Consider the following 24315-nt stretch of genomic DNA (forward strand, 5'->3'; position numbering starts at 1 on the left):
GAAGCACAACACCTTTAAGATTGCATCAGCTGGTAGATGGGACACAGCAAATTTAACCCCTTAAGGACGCAGGACGTAAATGTACATCCTGGTGCGGTGGTACTTAACGCACCAGGACGTACATTTACGTCCTGTGCATAACCGCGGGCATCGGAGCGATGCCCGTGTCATGCGCGGCTGATCTCGGCTGCTGATCGCAGCCAGGGACCCGACGGCACTGGTGCCGGGATCAATACAGATCCCGGCATCTGCGGCAGTGCGCGATTTCAATGAATGATCGGATCGCCCGCAGCGGTGCTGCGGGGATCCGATCATTCAGAACGCCACACGGAGGTCCCCTCACCTTCCTCCTTCCGGCTCCCGTCGTCTCCTGCTCTGGTCTGAGATCGAGCAGACCAGAGCAGAAGATCGCAGATAACACTGATCTGTTCTATGTCCTATACATAGAACAGATCAGTATTAGCAACCATGGTATTGCTATGAATAGTCCCCTATGGGGACTATTCAAGTGTAAAAAAAAAATGTTAAAAAAAATGTAAAAGTAAAAAAAAAGTGAAAAATCCCCTCCCCCAATAAAAAAGTAAAACGTCTGTTTTTTCCTATTTTACCCCCAAAAAGCGTAAAAAACATTTTTTATAGACATATTTGGTATCGCCGCGTGCGTAAATGTCCGAACTATTAAAATAAAATGTTAATGATCCCGTACGGTGAACGGTGTAAACGAAAAAAAAAAAGTCCAAAATTGCTACTTTTTAAAAACATTTTATTAAAAAAAAAATTATAAAAAATGTATTAAAAGTTTTTTATATGCAAATGTGGTATCAAAAAAAAGTACAGATCATGGCGCAAAAAATGAGCCCCCACACCGCCACTTATACGGAAAAATAAAAAAGTTATAGGTCATCAAAATAAAGGGATTATAAACGTACTAATTTGGTTAAAAAGTTTGTGATTTTTTTTAAGCACAACAATAATAGAAAAGTATGTAATAATGGGTATCATTTTAATCGTATTGACCCTCAGAATAGAGAACACATGTCATTTTTACCATAAATTGTACGGTGTGAAAACGAAACCTTCCAAAATTAACAAAATTGCATTTTTCTTTTTCATTTCCCCACAAAAATAGTGTTTTTTGGTTGCGCCATACATTTTATGATATAATAAGTTATGCCATTACAAATGACAACTGGTCGCGCAAAAAACAAGCCCTCAAACTAGTCTGTGGATGAAAATATAAAAGAGTTATGATTTTTAGAAGGCGAGGAGGGAAAAATTTTAACGTAAAAATTAAATTGTCAGAGTCCTTAAGGCCAAAATGGGCTGAGTCCTTAAGGGGTTAATTCACATTCAAAAAATGGTTCCTTTATCAAATGCTTTATTGTAATTCAGAAAATCCCAGAACAAGGATATGGTGTGCAAAATATTCACAAACCTCTTGGAAGCCAGCAGCTAGCATCAAGTGATATTTCTGTGTTAAAATCATAGGGTTCATTTGTCAGGATTCTGATCATTATACTATTCAGTGGGGAAACCAAAATACAATGCAAATACGTTGTGTTGTAAGTGTCAGTCAAGTGTTAAGAAATATGTGTTTGTTCTACTCTTCTCTGCACTTCATTTAGCTCAATTAATGAGCTTCAATATGCTTTTCGTTTATCACATACATCTCAACAAGCATTAGACAATAATCTCTTGACTCTTGTAGAAGTATGCAGGGGATATACTGTAGATTGGATCATATTCTCAATATTACTATGCTCCAGTACCCCAATAATTCTCTACATTTTTTTTTTAAGGTCATCGCACGTTGTTCATTGGAGTTCATGTACCTCTTGGAGGCCGTAAAAGTCATCGTCGTCACAGTCACCGACATCGTGGACACAAACACAGAAAAAGAGACCGGGAACGGGATTCAGGTCTAGAAGATGGGCGGGACTCTCCTACATATGGTAAGACATATCTGTTCATTTTAATAAGAAAACAGTGCAAATGGTGAAGTTTAACTTTCCCCTCATTTTAATTCAGGTGTATATAATGTAAGCCAAATCAACAACTTTCAAGTAACTAAATATGGATCTTCCCCTCATTTCGCTAAATCTATGGGAATTGTGAAAACAGTCGAACAAGTTGGTTCCTTACAAGTTCATACACTGTGCTGGTTTGGAATGATAATCAAATTCATCATTAACAAGCAGATATCTTAAAAATGGTGTAGTACAAAATTGCATTACTTTTAATTATTTAATGTTTAAGATTTATTTTTTTATAAAATCAGAAAATGCTTGTACATTGTATTGTGGACATATAAAATGGATGTACTGCTTTTCATGGTTTTAGTACTAATTGTACTAGGAATAGTTATTTAGCATATTTATTGTATTGTACTGTATTGTATTGTTGTATGACAAGCATTATATTTTCTTGCATTACATTTATATTTCTCAGTATCATCACCTTTTTCAGGTCCAGTAGTTTGTATTGCTTGTATTGTTTGCAGGGATCAAAAGTTTGGAACTAGTTTTTATATTCTAAATAGACTACAGGCTTGAAATGACATAAAAACAAAAAAACCTTTACTCACCCTTAAATCTACTGCTCATGTTCCTATGGCGTGGTAGGCAATCACTTGCCTCATGTGCCGAAGACTTTATAGACTGTGAGTGACATCTGCTATCAATGGCCGTGTACTCACACTTATTGACGGATATCGGCGATCCCGCCGATGTCCGCCATTAACCACTTAAGGACATAGGACGTAAATGTACATCCTGATGCGCTGGAACTTAGCGCACCAGTACGTACATTTACATCTTATACGGGCGGTGCTCGCATCATGCACGGCAAGTCCCGGCGATCACACTGATGTCTGCCATTGACCCATCAGATTCCGTGATCAATGCAGATGCCGTTCAGAACTTAAAATGGCTGATCTGATCGCCCGCGGCACCGTCAACCCCCGGCGTCTTCTTCTCTGGTCTGACATCTAACAAACCAGAGAAGAAGATCGCCGATAATACTGATCAGTTCTATTCCTATGCATAACATTGAAAAGTATTAGCAATTAAAGGATTGCTATAAAGAGTACCCTTTAAAAAGTTTAAAAAATATATGAAAAAACTGCCCCTTTTTCCCATTTTACCCCCAGAAAGCGTACAAAAAACGTATTCACATATTTGGTATTGCCGCGTGCGTAAATGATGTATCAAAATATTATGTAAAACAGTCCAAAATTGCTTTGTTTTGGTCACATCACATTCCAGAAAAAAAAAGATAAAATGCGATCAAATACACAGATATACTTCAGATCACAGCGCAAAAAATCAGCCCTCATACCGCCCTGTACACGGAAAAATTTGAAAGTTATAGGTGGTCAAAATAGGGCAATTTTAAACATACTTATTTTGTACAAAGAAAAAAAGTTTTGAGGTTATTTTCATTTTTTTTTGAAGTAGTACAATAATAGAAAAGTATGTATCATTTCATTTGGATTGACCCACAAAATAAAGAAAATGTCATTTTTTTAAGTAAAGTGTACAGCATAAAAAACGAGACCCTCCAAAATGTGAAAAATTTCAGTTTTCAATTTCCTCACACAAATAAAATACATTTTATGGTAAAATGAGTGATGCCATTACAAATAACAATTTGTCACGTAAAAAACAAGCCTTCATATGGGTCTGTGGATGGAAATATAAAAGTTATGAGAAGGAAAAAACGTTAGGAGAGAGTTAGGTGAGAAGGAAAAAATGAAAATGCAAAAATAAAATTGGCCTGGCCCTTAACCCTTTCCTGCTACAGGAGGTATGCATACGTCCCAGCTGCTGACAGGTTCGTGCAACTGGACGTATGCATACGTCCTTTATTAATAGCTTCACTGTGCGGCTCTGCCATTGGCAGCAGGGGATCGCTGTGACATGTTCAGGGACCAGTCAGAGCGATCCCGCTGTGCGATCGCTCTGATTGGCTTTTTCCCTGACAGGCTCTGCGATCAGAGCCTGGCTTCACTGTGCGGCTCTGCACAGTGAAGCCGCCGGCGATCTCCGCTGCTATCGGCAGCAGTGGATCGCTGTGACATGTTGAGGGACCAGTTAGAGCGATCCCGCTGTGCGATCGCTCATACTGGCTTTTTCCCTGACAGGCTCTGCGATCAGAGCCTGGCTTCACTGTGTGGCTCTGCATAGTGAAGCTGCCGGTGATCTCCGCTGCTATAATTAAAAAGTAAAAAAAAGAGCTTAAAACCACCCATTCACCTGTCCTTTGATCACCCTCCAGTGATCACCCCCTGAGACCGTCGCTCCCTGTCCCCGGTGGTAGCTGTGGCATGCTGATTAGTATATTTCAATATAAATCAGCCGTCCACTATCACTGTCAGTCGCCCCTGTGTCACCTGAGTTTTCTGTCTGCTGTCATCTAAGACCGTCGCCCCTGTGTCACCTGTGATCGTCGCCCCTGTGTCATCTGTGATCGTCGCCCCTGTGTCACCTGTGATCGTCGCCCCTGTGTCACCTGTGATCATCGCCCCTTGTCACTGATCCTGTTGTCATCCCCTTGTTATAAAAAGTAAAAAAAAAAAAAAAAGAAGTAAACCCTTTCCTGTCACCCCTTTGTAGTCACCCCCTGTTTTTTGTGTTGTGTACACCTAAGTGCACAACATGTCAGGCACATCACAGCGGATGTATTCGCTGGAGGAGGCCTATGAATTTTTGGCCTCAGAGACAGAGTCTGTGAGCGATGATGGGGACCCTACATTCCTAATCTCATCCTCATCTTCATCCTCATCCTCGGACGTGCCACCCCCAAGGAGGCGACGCAGGCAGGCCACTGCAGTGGCCGCTGCGTTACCAGGCCCATCTAGGCTTTCGGAGCCCTCTGACTACACATGGGTAGACCCAGGCCATTTTACACCCCAAATTCATGGGTTTACAGGGAATGCAGGGATGCAATTCCCATTTGCTGGGTTGGCAGAAAAATACTTTTTTAAGTTCTTTTTCACTGATCATCTGCTAGAGCATTTGGTTGCGCAAACAAACATCTACGCCAACCAATATATTACTGCACACCCCACGTTCATCCGAATAGGTGGACCCCTGTGACCCCATCAGAGATGGCAACATTTTGGGGTATAATGCTCAGCATGGGGCTTCTGAAGAAACCCAGTATCCGCTATACTGGAGCCACGACCTGCTGTATAACACTCCCATGTACCGCATGGCGATGAGCAGGACATGTTTTGAGCAGATAATGAGGTTTCTGCATTATAATGATAATGCCACTTGTCCACCTAGAGACCACCCTAACTATGACCGGCTATATAAAATTTGGCCGCATATAGACCACCTAAATGCTGTGTTCCAGGCGGCATATGTCCCAGAAAGGGAAATATCAATTGAGGAGTCCCTGGTGCACTTCAAGGGCAGGCTACAATTCCGCCAGTACCTGCCCAGCAAAAGGGCACGGTATGGGGTAAAGATGTACAAGCTCTGTGAAAGATAATCAGTATACACATACCGGTTTCATGTATATGAGGGGAAAGACTCGTCAATTGAACCCCCAGAGTGCCCCCCTGTCCTGGGAATTACAAGCAAGATAGTATGGGATTTGGTGCACCCCATACTAGACCAGGGATACCACCTCTACCTGGACAATTTCTACACCAGCGTCCCCCTATTCAAGTGCCTCACTGCACGTGGGACAGTAGCATGTGGCACTGTCCGTAAAAACCAGAGAGGCCTCCCCAAACCTCTGCTGGCACACCCCATGCAGAAGCATGAGAGCAGGGCACTGTGCAACGATGGCATATTGTGTGTCAGATACAAGGACAAGAGAGAGGTCCTTGTACTCACCACAATACATGGCCACGCCACCACCCCGGTTTCTGTACGTGGGGCCCCTACAGAAATTCATAAGCCAGGATGCAGTCTCAAGTTCATGGGAGGGGTGGACTTGTCTGACCAGGTGCTAAAGCCATACAGCGCCATGAGAAAGACAAGGGCGTGGTATAAGAAACTGGCTGTGCATATGGTACAGATGGCCTTATATAACGCCTTTGTCCTGTACCGACATGCCAGCCAGAGTGGGACATTCTTGGAGTTTCAGGAGGTGGTCATAAGGAACCTGATATTTGGGGACCAGGAAGGTGCAGGCCCCAGCACTTCCGAGTCCTCACGGATTGTGCCAGGGCAGAATTTCCCCAGTGAAATCCCCCACACTGGGAAGAAGGGGAGGACCCAAAAGAAGTGCGGGGTCTGCTATAAAAGAGGGATCCAGCGGGACACTACGTACCAGTGCGAGACCTGCCCCATTCAGCCGGGACTGTGCATCCCATGCTTTAAAATTTATCACACATCCCTGCAATTTAAATTTGATCCATCTTAGCCCCCGTGTATCACATCACATGCCACTGTTTTTTCTTAGTTAATTTTACCCCCCCCCCCCATTTTATTAGAATCTGTGGCCTAGTGTGCCACCTATTATTTTTCTTTTTACCCCAAAACCATTCCAGCAAAATATGTGGTACAGTGTGCCGCAAATTATTTTCATTGTACCCCAAAACCATTCCAGCAAAATATGTGGTACAGTGTGCCGCAAATTATTTTCATTGTACCCCAAAACCATTCCAGCAAAATATGTGGAACAGTGTGCCGCAAATTATTTTCATTGTACCCCAAAACCATTCCAGCAAAATATGTGGTACAGGGTGTCGCAAATTATTTTCATTGTACCCCAAAACCATTCCAGCAAAATATGTGGTACAGTGTGCCGCAAATTTTTTTCATTTTACCGCTAAACCATTTATTTGATAGTGTGCCACAAATTATTTTCTATATATTCTTCTGTTCGGAGACCTGAAGTGCGCCAGCAGAGCACTAAATGTCCACCTATGGAGTGTTTTCTTAATCAGGAGAAATTGGACTTCAAATTTTGGGGTCCATTTCCACCTATTATCTCTTGTATAAAAGTAAAATTGGGGGTAACACCATCATTTTAGTGTTAAAAATCAAATTTTCCATTTTCATTTCCAACTTCAACACAAAGTCGTCAAACACCTGTGAGGAGTTAAGTCTCACTATACCCCTTGTTACGTTCCTTGAGGGGTCTAGTTTCCAAAATATTATGCCATGTGGGTTTTTGTGCTGTTCTGGCACCCTGGGGACATGCTAAAGGCAACATGCCCCCCAAACCAATTTCAAAAAGCCAAATTTTGCTCCTTCTCTTCTGAGACCTGTAGTGCACCAGCAGAGCACTTAACATCCACCTATGGGGTGTTTTCTGAATAAAGAGAAATTGGGCTTAAAATTTTGGGGGGTATTTTCTGCTATTACCCTTTTTAAAAATGTAACATTTTTGGGAAACCAAGCATTTTAGGAATTTTTTTTTACATATGCAAAAGTTGTGAAACCCCTGTGGGGTAATAAGGTTCACTTTACCCCTTGTTACGTTCCCCAAGGGGGTCTAGTTTCCAAAATGTGATGCCATGTGTTTTTTTTTTTTTTTTACTGTCCTGGCACCATAGAGGCTTCCTAAATGCAGCATGCCCCCAGAGCAAAATTTTCTTCCAAAAAGCCAAAATGTGACTCCTTCTCTTCTGAGACCTGTAGTGCGCCAGCAGAACACTTTTCACCCCCATATGGGGTGTTTTCTGAATCGGGAGAAATTGGAATTCAAATTTTGGGGGGTATTTTCTACTTTAACCCTTTGTAAAAATGTAAAATTTTTGGGAAACCAAGCATTTTAGGTAAAAAAAAAAATGTTTAACATATGCAAAAGTCGTGAACCCCTTAAGGTTCACTTTACCCCTTGTTATGTTCCCCAATGGGTCTAGTTTCCAAAATGTGATGCCATGTGTTTTTTTTTTGCTGTTTTGACACCCTAGGGGCTTCCTAAAGGTGACATGCCCCCCAAAAACCATTTCAGAAAAATGTTCTCTCCAAAATCCCCTTGTCGCTCCTTCCCTTCTGAGCCCTCTACTGCGCCTGCCGAACACTTTACATAGACATATGAGATATGTGCTTACTCGAGAGAAATTGGCCTACAAATACAAGTAAAAATGTTCTCCTTTTACCACTTGCAAAAATTAAAAAATTGGGTATACAAGAACATGCGAGTGTAAAAAATGAAGATTTTGAATTTTCTACTTCACTTTGCTGCTATTCCTGTGAAACACCTAAAGGGTTAAAACGCTGACTGAATGTCATTGTGAATACTTTGGGGGGTGTAGTTTTTATAATGGGGTTATTTATGGGGTATTTCTAATATGAAGACCCTTCAAATCCACTTCAAAACTCAACTGGTCCCTGAAAAATATCAAATTTTGTGCAAAATTGGAAAATTGCTCCTGAACTTTAAAGCCCTTTGGTGTCTTCTTTTTCATAAAATTTTGGGATTTTTCACCAAGAAAGGATGCAAGTTACCACAAAATTTTACCACTATTTTAAAGTAGAATATGTCACGAAAAAACGATCTCGGAATCAGAATGATAAGTAAAAGCATTCCAGAGTTATTAATGTTTAAAGTGACAGTGGTCAGATTGGCAAAAAAGGCCTGCGTCCTTAAGGTGAAAATGAGCTGTGTCCTTAAGAGGTTAAAGGGGTACACTTCAGGCTGATTCCGGAACACTTAGTTCCGAATGCTGTGCGTGCGCTGCGGGGGTCAACCACACCCCCTCATGATGTCTGACCACACACCCAATACAAGTCTATGGGAGGGGGCATAACGGCTGCCACGCCCCTTTTTTCATAGACTTGCATTGAGGGGTGACCTGACATCACAAGGGGGTGTGCGTACAGCGTTCGGAACATCCAAGCGCAGACGAAAGGCTCGCCAGTGAAGTACCCCTTTAATGCCAAAATGGGCTGTGTCCTTAAAGGGTTAACTGCTGTGATAAAAGTGATCATGGCACTTAAGAGTCTGAATTATGTGTCCACTACTAGATTAGCATCCCTGGAAATACATGTGGAGGTCCGATCAGTTTACATACCTGCCAGAGGTCCCCTCATCTGCTCTGTGTGGGTCCTTAGGTCATCTGCTGATAGAGCCTGCCATAGGCCATTCTATAGCATAGCATTATTCAGTATTAGCAATCTAATGATTGCTAATAATAAAGGAGTACTCCACTGGCCAAATGTTCCGAACGGTGTGCACACGCTGTGGGGGTCAGTCACACCCCCTTGTGACGTCAGGCAACACCCCCTCAATACAAGTCTATAGGAGGGGGCGTGACGGCCACCACGCCCCTTCCATAGACTTGCATTGAGGGACATGGCCTGACGTCACAAGGGGGTGTGGCCGACCCCCTTAGCGTGCGCACAGTATTCGGAAATAAATGTTCCGAACGCTGCCAGAAGGCTGGCCAGTGGAGTACCCCTTTAACATGTTTTACAGCTGCACACGTTACATATTTGTTTTTTAACCTGTTTTTCCATTGGTTGTAGATACTCCATCTCAGAGGGTCCAGTTCATCCTGGGAACAGAAGATGATGATGAAGAACATATTCCCCATGATCTATTCACAGAGCTGGATGAAATTTGCTTACGTGAGGGTGACGACGCTGAATGGAGAGAGATGGCCAGGTCAGTATATATGCAACCTTTCCTAGTATTTCACATACAGATTTCATGTATAAATCTATATTATTAGATCCAATTATTTTCTAAGTGTTAACATTGATTGATTTTCTAAGTGTTAACATTGAAGGCATACTATTGATGGCATAGATTTTTTTACCTGTGAATGGTGTGGCTGCACCTTTAGGATCCCACAGTCAGATGGGCAGGAACTTTACTGCAACATTAAGGGTAAATGTGAGGCTCATGGGAGGTGAATCCCATTGGAGGAAATGATTGTGAAACCCCTATTCACACCCCCTAAGCCTCCTGATTCACACCCCCTGAGCCTCCTGATTCACACCCCCTGGGCCTCACATTCACCCTTCATGTTGCAATAAAGTCCCCACCCATCAGACTATTTAGAGAGTACAACCAAAAGTCAATCAGTATTACTAAATCTTTGTGACCTAAAAAAGTAATCATACTGTTGGTATCAAGACAGCTGAGGCTATAAGATGATACAAAGAAACTAGGTATTTGGATTGGCCACAGGCAATCTTTAAAGGTGTACATTTTGTTCAGAATGCTTGGAGCAGGTGGCCGTGATCGTGACGTCATGCCACATCCCCTCCATTCATGTCTATGAGAGGGGGCGTGGTGACCATAGACATGAATGGAGGAAGTGTGGTGTGACATCATGAGAGGCGTGGCCGCTCCAAGCGTTCTCAACAAAATGTTCAGAACGCTGGGGCATGGGACTACCCCTTTAAAGGGAATTTTCAGGTTGCCCACAGTGGCCCACAGTGGGCCAGTTGAAGCATATCTTGCGAAACGGCACCGTAGCCCCGAACGAACGTCCCCCTGTGTTCTGTCCACCCGTGTCTTGCACTGTTTGTACCCTTCATGGACTAATAAAAAAGTTCGAAGTATACGTACATGGTGAGTCGCCCTGGTTTTCTTTTCTCTCTACAATTGAATAATTTAAAAATCTGTTTAACTTTCCGGAGCCAGTTGATATATAAAAAAAAGTTTTTGCCTGGAATACCCCTTTAATATTGTCAAGTAATGTCCATGCTATGCAGTACATCTGTAGTAGTCAATGAGGTCCCTTATTTTGGACAGTATCTTTAGGTGAAGATTTCCTTTAATGCAATTGTAATTAAAGGAGTACTGAATTGAAAAGTAACTTATTCCTTATCCGCAGGATAGGGGATAAGTGTCAGATCGCAGTGTGATCCAACCGCTGGGACCTCCTGTGATCTCCTGAAGGGGCCCCGGCTCTATGGAAGCGCCAAAGAAACGCGAGTGCTTTACTTGGCATCTCTAGTGCTCCCATAGAAATAAATGGAACACTTGCCGCACCTAGTAAGCGTGCCAGGGCACGTTCAGGAGATCACGGGGGGTCCCGGTGGTTAAATACACTGTGGATAGGGGATAAGTTATTTTTTGCTGCAGTACCCTTTTAAATGCACTGTATATTTATGTTAGGTTTTGGGAAAGGTTCTGCCCTAGATAAACAAAGATTCCCTAACTACAATCCCCTAACTGTGCAGTGCAGGGCATCAAGAGAAGTGAAAACATGTTACCAGTCTGTAGTTTTGGTTGTGCCTAACCAACAATTGTTTGTGCAGATGGTTGAAGTTTGAAGAAGACGTCGAAGATGGTGGAGAGAGGTGGAGCAAGCCCTATGTAGCCACATTGTCTCTTCATAGCTTGTTTGAGTTGAGAAGTTGTATCCTCCACGGAACTGTCTTATTGGACATGAGAGCCAACACATTAGAAGAAATTGCAGGTACCACAATATTTCCTTGTATTTACCTGGGGTGAAGATGACTTTCTAAATGGTGCAACACCTTAACAAAAAGTATTTCCTACATTGCAATGTATTTTCATTTTTCTTTTCGGATGCTGCCTTAATATTTCTCTAACCCTTTTATCTTATTGTAGAATTATGACCTCAGATCAGCCAGAAGTCCTTGTATTGCTTTGCCATGTTCTTTACCCTACAATTATACCAAATAGGTTTCTAATTCAGTGAAACCTCGTTTGAGGCAACCACCCAAAATTGCAGGAAAAAAAGTGGTCTTGTAGAGGGGTGGTCTTTTCAAAGAGGATATCTGGTTTCCATAATTTATGGTGGAACTGAAATACTGTCACAGGAAATCTGGTTGGGGTAAGGGAGTGGTCTTCTCAAATAGGTTGAGAGGTTTCACTGTATATAGAATGTGTTCAAAGGGTGTTGTAGTATGGTACATTGACTGCTGATGTATTTTACTACTTCTTCTGTTGTTAAACCTTAGAAAGTAGGATTTAAAGGGTTAGGGCTACCTTCTAAAGTCATGATATATCAGACTCCAACAATCAGTAAAACAAGGTGGCAGAAGTGAGCCTTCGTCTGATAGCCTCTCATTGTCTTTACTTGAAGAACCAAGCATGTGTTGTACAAAATGTATCTATGTAACCTTGTCAGAAAGTCTTAAAAATTATATACAGCCTTTAAAATATTACTTTTTTTTCTTAAAATCATAGCATTCATTAGTTCACTTAGTGAATGCTGTACTGTTTTAGTAAGGGGCCATTTTGTTCCATTTAGCTCTCCTTGTTATTACCTTGCTTCCTAATTTGAGGTAGTTCTTCTCAGGGTTTCTCCATCTAGAGTCATAGTTGTGTACCTTACAATAATGAAGACTTATTATACAATAATAAGCCCAAAACGAGTTGAGATAAATGATTGTATGTTTATAAGCCTTCATTCATCAGATCTGCAACCATTGATATCTGCTTGATTCCGTACACCTTGTTTATCCTTCTGTATCATGTAAAAAGCAGATGTGGAGCATATACTGAGAATTAAGATATAATAAACATTTTTTTTTATTATCATTCTAGGTTTCACTCCTTGTCTTTTGCTTACAATTGTAATGCAAAATCCTGACTACAATCTACAAGTGTAAATGAGGTCTGCGGCCCATTCAGATGGCAGGCCTATTCCTACCAAAGATCTAATGACCCAAACTAACAGCATCGTAAGTGATTATGATACTGTGAGTTTGGGTCATTATACTCACAAGTATGCAAGGATTTGTAACCACATAGGCTAAAATGGAGCTGCATTGCAGCCATCTAAATGAGGTATTGGGCTCCATTAACAATTGCTAATTTTAGTCAATATTTAGCATCAGGATCAATTCCTTTGCTGTGTAGATTTTAATGAATGTCATCAGGAGTCAGCACTCTGAGGTGCAGATAATACCAATTGATGTAAGCTTTATTGATCTGTTGTGGACACAACACCACTGTGAAAATGTAGAAACATTTTTGTGCATAAACCATTGACCAGGCTTAGTAACCAGATCAGTCACAAATAACCTACCCGATATTAGTTCCCCCAAGCCCTGCCTCTATTGTGCAGTGGTTTCTATGCCTTGCACTGATTAAGAATAATTAACATAAATGTCCATATGTTTTGCTTTTTTTGCCTTTAACCCCTTCACGACGAGCGACGCACATGTACGGCGCCGCAAAGTGTCACTTGCCGCACGGCGACGTACATGTACGTCGCGGGGTTCCGGGAGCGCCGCGTCACCGGTAGCGGTGATCGGGCCGGGATGACTGCTGTTATGTAACAGCAGGCATCCCGGCACATCGCCGAGGGGGGTCCTGAGACCCCCCCATGACCGCGATGCGCGCAAATCGCAGGTCAATTCAGACCTGCGATCTGCGCGATTCCGGGTCATACGGGTCAGTGGTGACCCGGAAAATAAGAGGGATCGGGGGTGTCCGAGAAAAATGAAGATTTTGAATTTTCTCCTTCACTTTGCTGCTTTTCCTGTGAAACACCTAAAGGGTTAAAACATTTACTGAATGTCATTTTGAATACTTTGGGGGGTGCAGTTTTTATAATGGGGTCATTTGTGGGGTATTTCTAATATGAAGACCCTTCAAATCCACTTCAAACCTGAACTGGTCCCTGAAAAATTGTGAGTTTGAAAATTTTGTAAAAAATTGGAAAATTGCTGCTGAACTTTGAAGCCCTCTGGTGTCTTCCAAAAGTAAAAACTCGTCAATTTTATGATGCAAACATAAAGTAGACATATTGTATATGTGAATCCAAAAAAAAAGTATTTGGTATATTCATTTTCCTTACAAGCAGAGAGCTTCAAAGTTAGAAAAATGCTAAATTTTTATTTTTTTCATCAAATTTTGGGATTTTTCACCAAGAAAGGATGCAAGATACCACAAAAATTTACCACTATGTTAAAGTAGAATATGTCACGAAAAAACAATCTCAGAATCAGAATGATAACTAAAAGTGACAGTGGTCAGATTTGCAAAAAAGTGCTTCATCCTAGAGGTGAAAATGGGCTCCGTCCTTAAGGGGTTAAAGCCATTAAAGGGGTACTCCAGTGAAAAAACTTATTTTTTTTTAAATCAACTGGTGCCAAAAAGTTAAACAGATTTGTAAATTACTTCTATTAAAAAATCTTAAACCTTCATGTACTTATTAGCTGCTGAATACTACAATGGAAATTATTTTCCATTTGAAACACAGAGCTGTCTGCTGACATAATGAGCACAGTGCTCTCTGTTGACATCTCTGTCCATTTTAGGTACTGTCAAGTACTAGGAGAAAATCCCCATAGCAAACATATGCTGCCCTGGACACTTCCTAAAATGGACAGAGATGTCAGCAGAGAGCACTGTGCTCATGATGTCAGCAGACAGCTCTGTGTTTCAAAAAGAAAAGAATTCCCGCTGTAGTATTCAGCAGCTAATAAGTACAGGAATTATTAAGATTTTTTAATAGAAGTAATTTACAAATCTGTTTACATTTCTGGCACCAGTTGATTTAAAAAAAAAAAAAGTTTTTCCCCGGAGTACCCCTTTAAGTAGGATGGGGCTACAGATGAATGTAGATTTTAGGAACAATAGGATTTGTAGAGCTCAGTGCCCTTATGGGTGTCCCTTTTGGAGGTGCAAGGTGAGTGCCAATCATGTTTCCCATCCCCTAGAATTCTGGCTATCCCTTTTTAGGCATCCAAACCACACAGCTCCTGATGGATGTGGGGATGGCAACCCGGGCAAAATCTAGAAGCAAGACAGAACCTTTGTAGAAACTTTTGGTGTGGAATGTCTAGTAATAGGTTTATGGGCAACATTCTTATATATGGGAGGCACCGGGATGAACTACATCCTCTTGCAGTAGCACAATTGTCATTGGAATTTCAACAAACCATGGATAAATCTAGTACAAGTGAATCTTAGAAACTCTTATCAGACAAAATGCCTCTTTCTCCACTTACCAGGCTCTCTTCTCACCTCCATCGCCTCCTTCCTAAACTCATTATTCACTCTGAAAAACTGCTCAAATCTGTCTTGAGAGAGGAGACTAAATATAAGATCAATGATGGATCAGATTGCATTATTTCCTTAGAAGTCTATGGAAATGAATAGGGGTTGAGGGTGAGGAGGGGTTGTCTAGAGAGAGACAAAAGTATATTGAGAGTCTAGAGTATAGTGAGAGACTACAGGGAGATTAGAGTATAGTGAGAGACTACAGGGAGACTAGAGTATAGTGAGAGACTACAGGGAGACTAGAGTATAGTGAGAGACTACAGGGAGACTAGAGTATAGTGAGAGACTACAGGGAGACTAGTGTATAGTGAGAGACTACAGGGAGACTAGAATGTAGTGAGAGACTACAGGCAGACTAGAGTATAGTAATAGACTACCGGGAGACTAGAGTATAGTGTGAGGAGGGGTTGTCTAGAGAGAGACAAAAGTATATTGAGAGACTAGAGTATAGTGAGAGACTACAGGGAGATTAGAGTATAGTAAGAGACTACAGGGAGACTAGAGTATAGTGAGAGACTACAGGGAGACTAGAGTATAGTGAGAGACTACAGGGAGACTAGAGTATAGTGAGAGACTACAGGGAGACTAGTGTATAGTGAGAGACTACAGGGAGACTAGTGTATAGTGAGAGACTACAGGGAGACTAGTGTATAGTGAGAGACTACAGGGAGACTAGAGTGTAGTGAGAGACTACAGGGAGATTAGAGTGTAGTAATAGACTACCGGGAGACTAGAGTATAGTCTCTCACTATACACTAGTCTCCCTGTAGTCTCTCACTATACACTAGTCTCCCTGTAGTCTCTTACTATACTCTAATCTCCCTGTAGTCTCTCACTATACTCTAGTCTCTCAATATACTTTTGTCTCTCTCTAGACAACCCCTCCTCACACTATACTCTAGTCTCCCGGTAGTCTATTACTATACTCTAGTTTCCCTGTAGTCTCTCACTACACTCTAGTCTCCCTGTAGTCTCTCACTATACACTAGTCTCCATGTAGTCTCTCACTATACACTAGTCTCCCTGTAGTCTCTCACTATACTCTAGTCTCCCTGTAGTCTCTCACTATACTCTAGTCTCCCTGTAGTCTCTCACTATACACTAGTCTCCCTGTAGTCTCTCACTATACTCTAGTCTCCCTGTAGTCTCCCAGTATACTCTAGTCTCCCTGTAGTCTCTCACTATACACTAGTGTCCCTGTAGTCTCTCACTATACTCTAGTCTCCCTGTACTCTCTTACTATACACTAGTGTCCCTGTAGTCTCTCACTATACTCTAGTCTCTCAATATACTTTTGTCTCTCTCTAGACAACCCCTCCTCACCCTCCACCCCTATTCATTTCCATAGACTTCTAAGGAAATAATGCAATCTGATCCATCATTGATCTTATATTTAGTCTCCTCTCTCAAGACAGATTTGAGCAGTTTTTCAGAGTGAATAATGAGTTTAGGAAGGAGGCGATGGAGGTGAGAAGAGAGCCTGGTAAGTGGAGAAAGAGGCATTTTGTCTGATAAGAGTTTCTAAGATTCACTTGTACTAGATTTATCCATGGTTTGTTGAAATTCCAATGACTATACGTTGAGACTTTTGGTATTGCTATTGATTGATTGACTGATTCTAAAAGCTGAAGTCCACATACAGTAACTGAATCAAATTAAATTTCTCTGGACTGCAGCTATACAGTACTTTGACTTACAGTACTTGGACTTGATGTAGACCTAGATTAAGTCCTTATCAATACAAAGCAAAAAACTTGCTTACATCCATTTTCTTTTTTTTTACCATAGAGCAGTACTCAGCAGTATAAGCTATGAATCAACTAATGGGGTGATATCTAATACTCACTATACTCTAGTCTCCCGGTAGTCTATTACTATACTCTAGTCTCCCTGTAGTCTCCCACTATACACTAGTCTCCCTGTAGTCTCTCACTATACACTAGTCTCCCTGTAGTCTCTCACTATACTCTAGTCTCCCTGTAGTCTCTCACTATACACTAGTCTCCCTGTAGTCTCTCACTATACACTAGTCTCCCTGTAGTCTCTCACTATACACTAGTCTCCTTGTAGTCTCTCACTATACTCTAGTCTCCCTGTAGTCTCTCACTATACTCTAGTCTCCCTGTAGTCTCTCACTATACACTAGTCTCCCTGTAGTCTCTCACTATACTCTAGTCTCCCTGTAGTCTCTCACTATACTCTAGTCTCCCTGTAGTCTCTCACTATACACTAGTCTCCCTGTAGTCTCTTACTATACTATAATCTCCCTGTAGTCTCTCCCTATACTCTCGTCTCTCAATATACTTTTGTCTCTCTCTAGACAACCCCTCCTCACACTAGAGTATAGTGAGAGACTACAGGGAGACTAGAGTATAGTGAGAGACTACAGGGAGACTAGTGTATAGTGAGAGACTACAGGGAGACTAGAGTATAGTAATAGACTACCGGGAGACTAGAGTATAGTGAGTATTAGATATCACCCCATTAGTTGATTCATAGCTTATACTGCTGAGTACTGCTCTATGGTAAAAAAAAAAGAAAATGGATGTAAGCAAGTTTTTTGCTTTGTATTGATAAGGACTTAATCTAGGTCTTCATCAAGTCCAAGTACTGTAAGTCAAAGTACTGTATAGCTGCAGTCCAGAGAAATGTAATTTGATTCAGTTACTGTATGTGGACTTCAGCTTTTAGAATCAGTCAATCAATCAATAGCAATACCAAAAGTCTCAACGTATAGCAGGCATTAATTCCCTTACTGGGTAAATATTTATTAGAAGTCTGCATGTACAGTAAATTCCCTTTGCTTTAAGACAGCCTTCTGTATGTCAGGAGAGCCAATTTTAATTGTAAATAACTGGAGATTCTACCATGAAAGAGAAGGTGGTTGTCTCCAATAAAAATGCAAAAATAATGAGTGTGGGTGTCAAGACTGGAAGATCAAAATATAAAAGTGCCACACAGGTTTAAAAAAGGAAACATATCTTGTGAGAATGCATATTCATTCTAGTTTCATTACATCTCTACTGTCTGTAATAAAGCAGCTTAGTGGAAGTGACAGTTCTGAAGCTTTTGTTGGAAATTATAGGCTTTTACCCCGAAAAATACTGCAAGAAGACTGTAAATTATACAATCACAAATTCCATATTCATTCCTTTATTTTAGATGTTGTTTGCAGATGTGAACCTCTTGTTTTTTTTTTTTTTTTGTTAGATTGTGCATCATATTTGGTGAAGGCTTATGATACATGATAAGATACAAATTCTATGTCTCCAATTCTTTGTCTTGACAATGTCAGCAATTATGCTTTGACTACTGCTGTCCGTAACAGGATAGAACCACAGATGTCATACGTAACTGTATTCATCTAAAATGACTTAATCTGCCTAAAGATGCATCAACGAAATATGTTTTACATGCTTTCTAAAATTCATGGAATCATATTTATTCTAATACATTCTAAAGCTTAAAGGAAACCTCTCATTATTTGCATGCTGCCTGAATTTCGATTTATTGATGGTCCCCAGCGGCTTCTGCCTGCCCTGCCAGGCTTGATTGATAGCTCTCTCCTTCTCTTCTGGTGGGAGAAGCTTTAAATGGGCACTGTCACCAACTTTATTTTTTGATATGTCGTAGTACTTATGTACTACAACATATTTCTAATATACTTTTATAATTATTATTTTTTCATTAAAAAGGTTTAATTTACATTTAAAAAACGGCCGCTGAAAAAGGACTGATTTTGGAGTGGCAATCAGTCCTTTTTCAGTTAGGCTGCACTCGCTCCCTGCCTGTCAATAAGACAGGCGGGAGCGAGCGCATTGGCTCCCCGGCCACTGGCTGGGAGGCCACTCCTCCCGCACATCGCCGCCGCCTCGTTGCCGCCACTGTCCCTGCACGCCTGCTGCCGGACTCTGCAGTAACTGCAAGTGTAATGAGGGAACGGGGTATGCGGGGCGGGGGGGGGGGGGGAACGGGCTAGCAAAAATAGGATGGTGGGAGCTACCCTTTAATGATTCCGCTGATTCAGGCAGCATGAAAGTAAGTACAGGTTTCCTTTACAAGGCTTTTCTGCTATCGGGTACCCCTTCTTATTAGAAGGATTCTCCAATGATAAGCTAACCTCAGGGTTTCCTAATACTGGGACCCCCATGATCTGTATATAGTTTTTAGGGAATTATTCCATTTTCCACAGGGGGAATGATGCATACAGGTGAGTCCTCCAGTATAATGTTCTTTGTATCCTCTCAAGGTAATTCATGAAGGACATTACCCTTTTACCTCAGAATCTCTACTAGTATATTAAACAATTAGTTTTCTAAATCAACACACACTTTTAAAACATTATTTATTTGACACAATAGATAAAAGTCAGTTAGAGCAGGGAGTGTATGCTGAGCCTTCTAGTCCCTTCTCTGTCCATAGCTCAACTATAGCTGAAGACCTGGAGAATCTGCCACTGGCTGTTAGGCTGGGTTCACATATATCAGGCTCAGTATACCCAGCTTAAATATGTTGTCAAAGTCTGTAAGTTGGCAACAGTTGTCTAGGATCCGCTGACAATAATTTCTGCACCCCTGGTTGCCAAATTGAAGTGCCGAATAAATGTGAACTGACCCATTAGAATGAATGTGATCAGTTCTACCAACAGTTTCCCTCGGCACTTTTATACAGCTGCAGATGGAAGTGCTGCTGGATTGCTGTGAAGGGGGCCTTAGTTTACTGACAGTCCAGTCTGTGATTATTATTATTTGTGAAATCCAGCAGACAATAACATTTTTGTATATATGGCCGGGGGAATGAAAAACTTAACAAATAAGTCATACTTACCTACCTCGATCCCCTACAGCTGCCGTTCCCCCATCTACCACTTGTCACTGCTTCTTTTTGTTTCCAAAATGAGCTGTTTCAGCAGGAACTGCCCAATTATTGGCCACAGCCTTGTTCTATCTCAGTTAGTTGGCTGTGAGGGCAGTTCCTGCTTAGACGAGTCATCTCAGAACTAGGAGGGAGCAGTGTTAATGTGTGACTAGTAGACAGCAGAGCAGCAGCTGTTGGGGATTGGGGTAGGTGAGTGTCACGATGCCGGCTGGCAGGTAGTGGATCCTCTGTGCCAGAGAGGGATGGCGAGGACCGCGCTAGTGGACCGGTTCTGAGCCACTACAGGTTTTCACCAGAGCCCGCCGCAAAGCGGGATGGTCTTGCTGCGGCGGTAGTGACCAGGTCGTATCCACTAGCAACGGCTCACCTCTCTGACTGCTGAAGATAGGCGAGGTACAAGGGAGTAGGCAGAAGCAAAGTCGGACGTAGCAGAAGGTCGGGGGCAGGCGGCAAGGTTCGTAGTCAGGGGAGATAGCAGAAGTTCTGGTACACAGGCTTTAAACACACAAAACGCTTTCACTAGGCACAAGGGCAACAAGATCCGGCAAGGAAGTGCATGGGAGGAGGTTAGATATAGTCAGGGACCAGGTGGAAGCCAATTAAGCTAATTGGGCCAGGCACCAATCATTGGTGCACTGGCCCTTTAAGTCTCAGGGAGCTGGCGCGCGCGCGCCCTAGAGAGCGGAGCCGCGCGCGCCAGCACATGACAGCAGGGGACGGGAACGGGTAAGTGACCTGGGATGCGATTCGCGAGCGGGCGCGTCCCGCTGTGCGAATCGCATCCCCAACGGCCATGACAGAGCAGCGCTCCCGGTCAGCGGGACTGACCGGGGAGCTGCAGGGAGAAAGACGCCGTGAGCGCTCCGGGGAGGAGCGGGGGCCCGGAGCGCTAGGCGTAACAGTACCCCCCCCCCTTAGGTCTCCCCTTCTCTTTGTCCGGTAACTGCCTCCCCTGGGATGAGGACACCGGGAAAGGATGGAGGGATTCCTCAACGGCAGGCAGAACAGCAGGAGTAGGAATGGGGAGAGAGGGCAGAGGGCGAGACCTGGCACGGGGCAGTGTGACACCAGGACGAGGGCCATGAGGGGACACAGAGGCTTGCCTGATGGGACTGGGAGGGGGGGAGAGGCATTTCCTGTGGCAGGCAGAGTCCTTAATGACCTTAGGGGGACCGGATGCAGGAGGAACCACAGGGTCACGGCAGGGAGTACTGGGAACCGGTTGAAGGCAGTCCTTGGAACAAGAGGGACCCCAACTCTTGATCTCCCCAGTGGACCAATCCAGGGTTGGGGAATGGTGTTGAAGCCAGGGTAGTCCAAGGAGAACTTCAGAAGTGCAATTAGGAAGGACAAAAAATACAATTTCCTCGTGATGAGGTCCGATGCACATTAGGAGGGGCTCCGTGCGGTAACGCACGGTGCAATCCAACCTGGCTCCGTTGACCGCGGAAATGTGGAGTGGCTTGACAAGACGGGTCACCGGAATGCGGAATTTATTCACTAAGGACTCCCGAATAAAATTCCCAGAAGCTCCAGAGTCCAGGCAGGCCACGGCTGAGAGGGGAGAGCTGGCTGAAGTAGAAATCCGAACAGGCATCGTGAGACGTGGAGAAGCCGACTTAGCATCAAGAGACGCCACACCCACGAGAGCTGGGTGCGAGCGTGCGTTTCCCAGACGTGGAGGACGGATTGGGCAATCCACCAAAAAATGTTCAGTACTGGCACAGTACAGACAAAGATTCTCTTCCTTACGGCGATTCCTCTCTTCCAGGGTCAGGCGAGACCGATCCACTTGCATGGCCTCCTCGGCGGGAGGCCTAGGCGCAGATTGCAGTGGAGACTGTGGGAGAGGTGTCCAGAGATCTAAGTCTTTTTCCTGGCGGAGCTCTTGATGCCTCTCAGAAAAACGCATGTCAATGCGAGTGGCTAGATGAATGAGTTCATGCAGGTTAGCAGGAGTCTCTCGTGCGGCCAGAACATCTTTAATGTTGCTGGATAGGCCTTTTTTAAAGGTCGCGCAGAGAGCCTCATTATTCCAGGATAGTTCAGAAGCAAGAGTACGGAATTGTATGGCGTACTCGCCAACGGAGGAATTACCCTGGACCAGGTTCAGCAGGGCAGTCTCAGCAGAAGAGGCTCGGGCAGGTTCCTCAAAGACACTTCGAATTTCCGAGAAGAAGGAGTGTACAGAGGCAGTGACGGGGTCATTGCGGTCCCAGAGCGGTGTGGCCCATGACAGGGCTTTTCCAGACAGAAGGCTGACTACGAAAGCCACCTTAGACCTTTCAGTGGGGAACTGGTCCGACATCATCTCCAAGTGCAGGGAACATTGCGAAAGAAAGCCACGGCAAAACTTAGAGTCCCCATTAAATTTGTCCGGCAAGGACAGGCGGAGGCTAGGAGTGGCCACTCGCTGCGGAAGGGGTGCAGGAGCTGGCGGAGGAGATGGTTGTTGCTGCTGTAGCTGTGACTGTACTTGCTGTAGTTGTGACTGGAGTTGCTGTGTCATGGTGGTCAAGTACGACAGCTGGTGATCTTGTTGGGCGATCTGACGAGCTTGCTGGGCGACCAGCGTAGGGAGGTCAGCGACAACTGGCAGAGGAACTTCAGCGGGATCCATGGCCGGATCTACTGTCACGATGCCGGCTGGCAGGTAGTGGATCCTCTGTGCCAGAGAGGGATGGCGAGGACCGCGCTAGTGGACCGGTTCTAAGCCACTACAGGTTTTCACCAGAGCCCGCCGCAAAGCGGGATGGTCTTGCTGCGGCGGTAGTGACCAGGTCGTATCCACTAGCAACGGCTCACCTCTCTGACTGCTGAAGATAGGTGAGGTACAAGGGAGTAGGCAGAAGCAAAGTCGGACGTAGCAGAAGGTCGGGGGCAGGCGGCAAGGTTCGTAGTCAGGGGAGATAGCAGAAGTTCTGGTACACAGGCTTTAAACACACAAAACGCTTTCACTAGGCACAAGGGCAACAAGATCCGGCAAGGAAGTGCATGGGAGGAGGTTAGATATAGTCAGGGACCAGGTGGAAGCCAATTAAGCTAATTGGGCCAGGCACCAATCATTGGTGCACTGGCCCTTTAAGTCTCAGGGAGCTGGCGCGCGCGCGCCCTAGAGAGCGGAGCCGCGCGCGCCAGCACATGACAGCAGGGGACGGGAACGGGTAAGTGACCTGGGATGCGATTCGCGAGCGGGCGCGTCCCGCTGTGCGAATCGCATCCCCAACGGCCATGACAGAGCAGCGCTCCCGGTCAGCGGGACTGACCGGGGAGCTGCAGGGAGAAAGACGCCGTGAGCGCTCCGGGGAGGAGCGGGGGCCCGGAGCGCTAGGCGTAACAGTGAGTATGACTTATTTTGTATGTTACATGCATCCAGCCATATAAAAAAAAAAATGTCCCAGGGCTACCCCAGTCTAGTGTCCACACCATTCAGAATGTGCTCTTGCAACTTGCTGACTGATTTACCATGAAGTTTCTGTTCTTAATGTTTCACAAGACATCTAATAACTTTAATAATTCAGTGTTTCCTAGCAAACAGTCTCCCTTTAGTCTCTAGTTCATAAGTACAAAACATATCCATCAGAAATAAAAAGGATAACCACCATTTCAGGTATGGAGGTATAAAATAGGTCCTCATGAGAATATTAGGAAAAACATAGAGATCTAAAAAAAAAAAAGAGAAACAAAGCTCTACGCATAAGAGCAACAACTGCAAGTAGCAATGAGGAACCAGTAATCAATCCAATCAAGAACATCAGTGAACAGAAAGACTAAATGGACATGAGGAGGCGCAAAAAGGAGAAAGACAAAGAGTGGAGAGGAGAAATATGGAGAGCAAGGGGTTAAAAGAATTCTTTGGAAAGTGAGTCCCCGCAGCAGAGCATCAAAAAGGCATTCAGTTTATTGTTATTCAAGGCAGTGGGGTAATCCAGCAAATTTATCTCCCGAGACTAGTGTCACGTCCAATGGTATGGAACAATGCACACTAATGCTCACCCAAGCCCCTGTTCCTACCTACATGGACAATGCGCCCAACAAGGCGGCCTACAAATGGGCGACGGTACCTATGCTGGACTAACTGCAGTACCTTCAGGATAGTAAGACAGGTCAGAATGGTGACAAGTAGGCAGACTAAGTACACATTTGGCGGACAAGGTGCTAAACCAAAAACAAGGCAGAGAGTCAAAACCTAGAAAGGAACTTAGTACAAAAACAGTGTCAGGACAGGCCAGGTCAAACAAAGAGGGTAGCGCAATACGAAGTCAGAAAACAAAGGCAGAATGATAAACAAGCAAGGGTCAAACTGGAGAGTATGTCAAGACAAAATCAGAAGACAAAAGCAAGGTCAGAGAACAGGCAAACGGTTAGGATTTTGGAAAAGCTGTGTAGTAAACAAAAAGCTGATGGAGGCTTTAAAATGTATGAGCACCAGCACTGAGGTGATGAGCCTGGTGCCTCCATCTCACAATTGGTTGACAGGCCTTCAGTATTAAGAAACGCAGTTCTGCACTGAGCGTCATCACAGCGATGCTC

At 43.6% G+C, this 24315-nt stretch overlaps 1 protein-coding gene across 4 annotated transcripts in view; it reads left to right on the forward strand.

The window, feature by feature from the left end:
- Nucleotides 1-24315, forward strand: part of SLC4A10 (solute carrier family 4 member 10) — a 309487-nt gene that overhangs the window by 141928 nt on the left and 143244 nt on the right. For all 4 annotated transcript variants that reach the window (XM_056535524.1, XM_056535523.1, XM_056535526.1 and 1 more), the window contains exons 3-5: nucleotides 1800-1952; nucleotides 9435-9573; nucleotides 11181-11341. In XM_056535524.1, the coding sequence (XP_056391499.1) occupies nucleotides 1800-1952; nucleotides 9435-9573; nucleotides 11181-11341 (453 nt within the window). The remainder of the gene's footprint in view (nucleotides 1-1799; nucleotides 1953-9434; nucleotides 9574-11180; nucleotides 11342-24315) is intronic.

The sequence above is a fragment of the Hyla sarda genome, chromosome 8 (genome assembly GCF_029499605.1).
Source record: "Hyla sarda isolate aHylSar1 chromosome 8, aHylSar1.hap1, whole genome shotgun sequence".
NCBI classification, from domain to species: domain Eukaryota; kingdom Metazoa; phylum Chordata; class Amphibia; order Anura; family Hylidae; genus Hyla; species Hyla sarda.